Source organism: Meriones unguiculatus, chromosome 10 (genome assembly GCF_030254825.1).
Source record: "Meriones unguiculatus strain TT.TT164.6M chromosome 10, Bangor_MerUng_6.1, whole genome shotgun sequence".
NCBI lineage: Eukaryota > Metazoa > Chordata > Mammalia > Rodentia > Muridae > Meriones > Meriones unguiculatus.
The window spans coordinates 112,027,917-112,037,300 of record NC_083358.1 but is presented as its reverse complement, the minus strand read 5'-3'; the positions used below and the strand labels follow the sequence as shown (position 1 = coordinate 112,037,300).

General features: G+C 40.9%; 1 protein-coding gene across 1 annotated transcript; it reads right to left on the bottom strand.

Annotated features, from left to right (window-relative positions):
• Window positions 1-364: 364 nt before the first annotated feature.
• On the bottom strand, window positions 365-1,456 carry LOC132657095 (speckle-type POZ protein-like). Its single transcript, XM_060393316.1, has one exon. It carries the CDS (start codon window positions 1,448-1,450, stop codon window positions 365-367), a length of 1,086 nt encoding a protein of 361 aa, XP_060249299.1. The 5' UTR covers window positions 1,451-1,456.
• Window positions 1,457-9,384: the final 7,928 nt, after the last annotated feature.

Below are 9,384 nucleotides of genomic sequence, written 5' to 3'. Positions count from 1 at the left end.
GCCCCTGATCATGGGTTCTCTTCAGTCCAATCCAGACATGTCTCAGCCCAAAGAACCACTGTTGAGATGCATTTGTTGCAATCAACTAAGTTCAAACTCAGTTTCCAACTCATTTGACAACTATCACATCAGTACAGCAACAAGGTATATTTGAGGTAGAATAAGCAAGAAACCAGGGCTGTCCAGCTGAATAGCATTCTACCTTCTTCCCCAGGGTCTTAAATCCTGAGCCATGACGCTCTCCTTCCCAAGATTCAATGTAAATGCCGCACTAATACCATAGTCTACCTGGGAGTTGCTGGTAACAATAGTGGCTGCTACTTCAGGAAGACAGGTGTAGGTCACAAGGAAGCATTGCTAACATCTATCTCTTCAGGCGTTTGAGAGGGGGTTCCAGGAAAGGGCTCTGTGCAGAAGCCAGGGCGTGGAATGCTTCAGCCAGCAACTGGGGATGGAAATCCACCATGACCTTCCACCCGGAAGTCTCAGAGACCTCAGAAGCATGAAGTGTAATGAAATCCAGTGCCTGCATTTTCAGCTGCTCTGCACTGTGGAGGTCAGCCAGGATGAGAGTGTGAGCAGCATTCTCCACTGAGAGGTCCCTGCAGAGGGCATCCACACACATGACCTTCAAGCGCTCCAGGCCATACCTGTCAGCAGCTGCCAGCACACCAGTGGCCATGGTGTGGAGGTTTGGTGCCTTCCCCGTGTAAATGAAGCCCATCATCTCCTTGAAGACTTGAGGCTCCAGGTCCTTGATCTCAACTCTGTTCTTCTGCCTCTCCTCCATGTCATGTTTAAACATGGCTCTGAAAACTGGAGGTCGAGCTGCTAAGATGGCCTTGTGAGCCCAGAATTCCTGACCAGATACCAAGAAACAGCAGTCTGTGAATCGGGAATTCTTCCACAGTGCTCCTAGCTCATCTGTCAAAGTGCAGCTTGGAACCTTGATTGCCGATAACATGTTCTGTCCTGGAGTGCTGCAGGAGTCTTGAACCACATACACATCACACAGGAGGGTCAGGTGGTCCTCAGGAAGAAGGTGTTCTGCCTGGGACAACAGGAAATCTCTAAGGATGAATTTTTTGAATCCCCAGCCACCACCAGGCACAAACCTAAAGACAATTTGGCTCCATAGTCCTAGGCATTTCTCTCCTTCGGCATTTATGATCCAAAAGTGGAACTTCGCCCAAACAGGGCTTTTTGGACAGCGGAGCAAGAGTAGATGAACTGACACGTAATCTTTGCTATCTTTATCGCTCCCAGTGGGGTTTACACTCAAACGCCAGTGCAGTTTGTCCTTGGCTCCTGATGAGAAAGTCGCACTTTCAATGGTTTCCCTCATTTCCTCCATGCAAAAGGAGAAGTTGCTTATGGTCCACCTGAAGGAAAATGTCTGGACGGTGATCTGTGTGGAGCTCCAGCTCTCAGCTACCAAGTTGTCAGACATTTCTCCTGGAGGTAGCTTTGAAGTTAAACTGGACCAGAAAAAAAAAAAAACCAAAAAAACAAACAAACACACAAAAAGAGTTAGGATTTCTTATGTCTTTACCATGAATGACAAAATTATAGATAATTATTAAAGTTTAGTTTCAAATTCTCCTAGGTTCCCCTTTCTATGACTTTGGACATTTGTATCTCTCTGAAAATATTTATCTAGACTTGAACATTAGTCAGAGAAGTTAGCACCAGCCACTGGCCACTGCTAAATTATTTGTTTGTTTGTGTGTGTGTGTGTGTGTGTGTGTGTGGTGTATCTTGACACTTAGGTCAATAATAACTAGATTTAGCTTTCATATCCAACTTCTGAAGAATGGAAAATATTAGAGACTCTCATTTCATTCATGTGGTTTCAGTTGGGGTCCTGTAGAGTAACAATGTACAGAATGAACTTCTCTATATACATACAGAAAGAGGAATTATGACAATGACTTATAAACTGCAGTCCAGCTAATCCCACAATAGTTAAAGCCAGTACTTACTTAATCCAAAAGTCTAGAAGTCTCAGGTGTCTTCAGTATATATGCTGGACTTCTGAACAAGTAGGCTCTACTGCCAGTGAAGTGATCCACTTGCTATCAAGTTGAGGGCAAGCAGGCAAAGAACCAGAGTTTCCCTCTTCATGTGCTTGTATAGGCTTATAGTAGATGGCGTGGCCCAATTAGAGGTGTGTCTTGTAGCCCCAAGATCTGGATTAAAAGTGTGTGTGTTTTCCTACTGCAAAAATCTGCATTTGAACTGGGTCTACCTAATTCATGTCAAGCAAAATTCTTCTAAAAGTTGTGCCCTGCTGTTTTGTATTTTACTAAGTTCCTGAAGTTGTCCTATTGGGAACATAAATGGACATCACAACTGTATTGAGCATACTTTGGTCAATATTCCATAAAAAGGATGAAGTCAGTCTCTGTCCAGATATTGTTTACACTTGTGATAGTGTTACACTCATCCCTTCCAGGAACATAATCAGGGAAGGGTGTTGTCTCTACCTTGTCAGAGGTCTGAGTCTTCACAGCATGGAAGACAAGAGGAAGATCTCGTATATGTTGTGCAGGAAGCAGAGCCATGAAGCTGTGAATGTGGGATTCTTTCTGCCTTTTATTCCAAACAGACCAGTAAGTAGTCTGTGTGATGGCTCCTCCCGGTTTTGTTAATGGTCTTATACTTTTCCCTCACAGAATCCTCCTTGGAAATACTTTCCCAGATCTAACTGAAGGTGTGGTTTATGACCATCAGGGAGGTTTTCAATTCAATCACAGAATTCAGGTACTCAGCACCTCATGTTCTGCATTCTCCATTGGTGAATTCAGTCTTCTTCAACCTTAGAACTGACGATTCCTCTGCTGGGCCTTAGTAGTAAGAGATTATTCAGGTTTCCAAAGGTGCAGCATATAGTCAACAGTACCCAAGATTGTGCTTTGTGATGTTTCCCATTCTGTAAAGTGATGTGTAAAATGGAACCTACATCTCTTTTTTCTGCTCAGTTCTTCACATCTTGGAGAGATTCATTCAGCTTACAGAACTCAGAAATAGTTTCTGTGATTCAATCAGCTCAGCAGTTCCCAGCCTAGAACTCTTGTGAGTCTGGCTCCAATTTTGCTCATCCCTCAGTACAGGATAAATCAGTCAATTGTCTTTGATACTTTGACTTTTGGCTCCTCAGTTAGATTTCTAGAGTGTGTCTACTAAGTGGTTTCCAGGTGGCTTTAAGGTTAGGGTAACTGGTACTCCTTTTCTCAAATCTGTCACTTGAATTTTTGCAGGTGATCAATTCAAGTCACCTCCTTTGTAAGCAATGTGCTCCTAATTTTGCATCCTGTGCAGAGAAGAGCATGCCTCAGAAGAGTGGGAGCAGCCTCTTACAGGAGAGCTGCAATCCTCTGGAGCAGGAAGCTTGGGCTCTGATCATAAAGGTTCTCATTCTTTGAGTGAGCAAAGGGAAGGTGCACTTTGTGGGATGGTTCTCTTTGGGAAGTGAATGCCAAAGGAATTCAGGTTGTAATACCGCGATCATGGGACGCTCAGAGACTACCATGAGATGACTCCATGCAAGAGAGCTTTATTAGAAGAGGGAGTGAACTCGAGATCCAAGTCTCACTGATATAGCAGTAGAGAAGTGGGATCTTGAGCTCTGAGTGTGCAGGGTGTTTAAAGGGAAAGATTGCAAGCAGGAGCTTTGCTTGACGGCAAGCACGGGGGGGGGGGTGATCTGTTTCCATGACAGAAAGTATGTGGGTTCATGCCTTGATGTTACAGGATTGAGTAAAAGCCATAGGGGAGAGGTGACTCTTTAAATAAGCACAATTGCCATTCTTCTAAACTACATCTGAAATTTTGGGGAGAATACTCCCAACTGATTCTCATTAATTATTGCCAGGGAGATTGTCTCTATTTTTTTAATAAACATTTATTCTGTGATATTTCCTGGAGGCCGTTGCTAGAAGAGCCAAATTTGTTTTCTGCCAGGTGCACATTGTGTGATATTTCCTGATACTTGAGTTCAGCCCCCAATCAAGATGGCTCCTCATTTCAAAATGGAGTCATTCAGGATAACTTTAACTCTTCATTTCCCACCCCCTTTCTTGTAAATAAAGAGGCCAATCTTGGGCTCTTACATTCCATGGACAGATGTTAACTGGCAGTATTGGGTTCTCATTACCATCAACTGTAGTCTTGCCTAATATATCCTAAGAACTTGTTAAGCAAGCATGATCCAAAACTGACCAAAAGCATTGCAGTATTGCAGTACTAGTTTCTCCTCCAGCTAAGTATGTCCCCAAGATAATAGCTAATGTCAGGGCCCCCCCTTTGACTTAGCATTTCCGCCTGTAGGTAGGAATTGGGCCACTGGTCTCTTCTTCTAAAATGTATTCAATGTGACAATAGGACCTTTGGCATCAGGGGCTAGGGAGGCTGAAATGCCAGCCAAAGCCTGGGAATGGGGTGGTCCTCAGAAGCCTCTGGTTAGTTGTTGATCTATCTGAGGAGGCAGTGAGCAATCAAGTCAGCTTCTAGCAAGTTCAGATGTCAGATGTCAGTTTGCAGTCTCAACCAGGTGAAAATCTGCTGAGGCAAATTCAAACTAGACACAAAAACTAAAAATTGTCTAATAAATGCTAAAAGTTAGAGTTTGCTAAAGGAAATATATATAAAGACTCAGAAAAATAAGATAAAACTGCATCCAATGGGAATGAGTGCCAATTCTTCTTAGCTATTTCTTTAGCAACCTTTATAAAAATTTAAATGTGTCCATGGTCTGAAACTTTAACATTTTAATTTTGGGTACAGCTGTTTGTAATCAGCACCAATGGAGCTTGGCCATTTTTTATACACTCAGCATTTACTTTTCATCCCCATCTCCATGTTACACTGAAAAGTTTGGCAGATATACATTAATGGCTTTAGTATTAAACTCTGAATGCTTGGGCTTTCCTTAACAAAACAACTAGAAGAAATAAATTTAAAATATTCCTAAATCCTGTATCAAAGTCTACCTCCAAAGTCACAGATATTCAAAATGCCATAGTAAAATCTCTGACTTTTTGGGTCAAATAAACATTTTGGACAGATAATCTGAGCATGATGAAATGCATCTTTAAGTCTATCTCCAGAAGACAACCAAGAGAAAATTAAAATCTCAAGATTGTGACTGGAAAATAAGCAGTCAGTGTTCCATCACTGTATCCCAATTTTATTAATCAATATTATAAGCCTATACTTCTGAAATCTTATAACAATATAAGCATATCAATAGCAAAGAAGGGGGGAGAAATCTGAAACATTGCCTTAAAATATTTATTTAGAACCTTTCATTAATTTTTTAACTCTGAAACTTTTCTCCAGATCCTTAAATTTTATATAAATTTTATATCTTTTTATCCAACTATTTATAATAAAATAAACAACTAACATGAAGCCTGTAAGGAAGGCAAAACTGTTTCCCTTTTCAAATAAAAGGCCTACTACTGTGATGCCAGGTTCACTGGACCCTCAGAGACCACCAGGAGATGACTCAATGCAATTGCAAGAGAGCTTTATTACAAGAGCGATTAAACTCAGGACCCAAGTCTCACTAACACAGCAGTAGAGAAGTCGGACCCTGAGCTCTGAGTGAACAGGATTTTTAAAGGGAAAGTCTGTGATCAGGGGGTTTCCATGGCAGCAAGCAGGGACCATAAGCCTTGCCTTTACAGAATTGGGTAAAGTTTAGCAGGGTGGGGTGACCTTTTCTGAGGCACACAATCACAATGGCTAAGGCAAATTATCACAATGGCTCTTTTTCTAAACCATATCTGTAACATTGGGAAGAATTTTCCCACCTGATTTCCAACCGATTCCCATTGATTATTGCCAGGGAGTTTGTCTCTATTTTCTATGAAGTATTTATTCTGTATTATTTCAATCAGATACAATACATAGAAGGGCTAGCAAATCTTACTCATCCTATGATTCTTTGCATATTACAATATAAAGCACATTACAGGTATTACAATCCTACAGGACAAGGAGTTGAAGAAAGGACCAATCGCACCTTCGAAGAGACGTTTATTAAACAAAAAGGAAAAGTAAAAAAAAAAAAAAAACCCAGGGACAAACTAAATAATGCTTTGTTAATAATAAATTTTCTTAATGTTTGGAAAAAAAGGAACAACAGCACCTGAGAGACACTGGGTTACTAAAAACAAACAAACAAACAAACAAACAAAAACCCAAACAAACAAACAAAAAAACACTGAAGATCTAGGTCAACCAATATACTTTAAGGATGCGGTAATAGGATGGAAATCTGCAATAGTTATGAGATGGGGATCTGGTTAGGCTTATGTATCTACAGGGAATGTCAAAATATGCTTACCCAAAAAATTATATAGATTAGTTCTGACCAGAGAAAACCTCTCATCACCTGAGCCATGAGGGTCTTCACAAAGCAAATAGCCCAAGTGATTCACTCCTGCAAACTTGTTCTGTTTTGTTTTGTTTTACCTCAATTACTGATATTTCTAAAATTTGCATGCAAATCATTTTCAAGAGGGCTAGCCCAAAGAACAGACAACACAGAGACTGGACAGACAACACAGAGACTAGACACATCACAGAGACCAGACAACAGAAATAATGGACAACAAATATTCAGCTAGCTTTCATGGGACATGGCCAATATCCCAGATTTTCATAGGGTACTCAAAAGATATCTTTGCATATAGGATATTCCCATTCTCAAAAGGTGGGGAGGATGTTTTTGGTCATTTGATGTGCTACTTTGCCTAAGTATGAATTAATGTATATTGATAAAAGTTTAAGGTCATTTTGTGAAAATTTAAGGTTATTTTGTATTGTATGTGGATAGAAATTTAGGTTATTTTGTATGACTTTGGAAATGTAAAAGCTATTTTGTTTAATTATTATTTATTGATAGAAATTTAATGTAGTTTTGTTTGAGTGTTATTTGACATATAGTTCTAGTCTTATGGTTCCTATAATTATAATTATTCTTATTGTGTGTGGATTGTTAATGTAAAAGGTAAATATATATATATATATATATATATTTTTTTTAAAAACAGAAATAAATATGTGATGTGGAAGTTTCTGGTTTCCCTGAAGACTCAGTTTTGTCATGTGATGTTTTACTGCAAGTGGGGCACATGATGTTTTGCTCTAGGTTGGCTGGTGGGAGAGCATGTGATATTTTGCTCTGACCCCTAACATGCAAGGGGTGTGACTTTGGGCAGCTGAGACCATCTCTGGGAGGACTCTGAGGAGAAGATATATATATAAATAGGTTCCCACACAGTGAGGCTTCGTTTTTTTGGGTTGACGTGTCTGCACTGGTATTAGTGCTCTGACACTTGACTTTGAGGAGAGAAACATTCCAGAGAACTTCTCCAGGCAATTCAAGTGAGTCTTGCAGCTTTTTCTGACTTCATGTTGCTACTTGGTATTGATCTTTGGACTGGGCTGTTGGTATCCTAATAAATTTGTTTTGGTAATCCCCTACAGACCCATTGACCCTAATCAGGAGGAAGTAGACAGAAGAGGTCTACAGCCCTTTTCCCTTCTAATCTTCTACTTAGGATGGGGGTGGGGATTGAAAGAGCATTAAAGTTGTATGACAACCCCAAATAAAGTAGGTTTGGTGAAAAATCTAAGCCTACAAATCTGGGATTGGAATGATTACAGGTCTAGGTGCTGATTTCTGGATGCCTTTGTGGAGTAGTTGTTCTGTTTCATGGTTTCTGTTTCTTCCCTAGATTTTTTAAATATAATTTTTTATTTATTAGAGTTTATTCTCTTTGTATCCCAGCTGTAGTCTCCACCCTCAATCCTTCCCAATCCTTCCTTCTCTCCATCAATCATCTCCTCCCATGCCCCTTCCTCGGTCCATTGATAGGGGAGGACATCCTCCCCTGCCATCTGACCCTCGCCTATCAGGTCTCATCAGGACTGTCTTTCAAGGTCTTCCTCTGTGGCCAGGTCATGCTGAACCCCACTCCCTTACGGAGAGGTGATCAAAGAGCCAGCCACTGAGTTCATGTCAGAGACAGCCCCTGTTCCCCTTACTAAGGTGCACGTTTGGAGACTGAGCTACACAGGCTACACCTGTGCAAGGGTTTTAAGTTATCTTTATAAATGGAATCTGGTAGTTGTATCAGGCTCAGAAAAGACCACTGAGCACAGAATTTTTGATTCTGTTGTTTTCTTTTTGGAACTTCAGACACTTCCAGGTCTTTCTATTTCCCCTTTCTTACATAAGATTGCCTGCACTCTGCCCAAAGTTTTTCTATCAGTCTTAGCATCTGCTTTAATACCCTGCCAGGTAGAGTCTTTCAAAGGCTCTCTGTGGTAGGCTCCTGTCTTGTTACTTGATTTCACTTTTTTTTCTGATGTCTGCCCCATTTCCTTTCTGAATGAGGATTGATCATCTTATGATGTAAAGTCAAGTAAGTAATGAATGAATGAAAGAAGGAAAAATGAGTTGCAGCAGTAGACATTGAGTGATAAGAAAGAGGAGAAAGGGTTTTAAAAAGCCTGGGGCACTGAGGAGTCTGCACAAACCTCCACAGCTGAGCAGACCTTGATGCACTGAACTTGTCTTCCCTAAACAAAGAAACCATGAAAACACACAATGAACTTCATCATTTTTTTCATTTTGCATTTTATTTGCAAGGTATTGTTACAGAAAGGTATATGCCCATGGAAACAAGAAAGTCTCTCTAATCCTGTGTATATCCAGTTAATCATGGTTGAAACCTCTCCTGTCTTTGCTTCGAAGTGTCCAGGTGTCCTCTGCAAGAGCAACAGGTGCTCTTCCCAATGAAGTTATCCCTTCAGTCCTTACAATCTGAGCTTAAAAAAAAAAGTCTGTCCCTTCTCGTATCATTACAGGTTCATTTTTATTTTTCCCTTTGCTCTGAGCCCCTGATCATGGGTTTTGATCAGTCCAATCCAGACATGTCTCAGCCCAAAGAACCACTGTTGAGATGCATTTGTTGCAATCAACTAAGTTCAAACTCAGTTTCCAACTCATTTGACAACTATCACATCAGTACAGCAACAAGGTAGATTTGAGGTAGAATAAGCAAGAACCCAGGGCTGTCCAGCTGAATAGCATTCTACCTTCTTCCCCAGGGTCTTAAATCCTGAGCCATGACGCTCTCCTTCCCAAGATTCAATGTAAATGCCGCACTAATACCATAGTCTACCTGGGAGTTGCTGGTAACAATAGTGGCTGCTACTTCAGGAAGACAGGTGTAGGTCACAAGGAAGCATTGCTAACATCTATCTCTTCAGGCGTTTGAGAGGGGGTTCCAGGAAAGGGCTCTGTGCAGAAGCCAGGGCGTGGAATGCTTCAGCCAGCAACTGGGGATGGAAATCCACCATGACCTT

Coding starts and splice junctions, on each gene's coding strand:
- LOC132657095 (XM_060393316.1), bottom strand. CDS start 1,450: ATGTCTGACAACTTGGTAGCTGAGAGCTGGAGCTCCACACAGATCACC.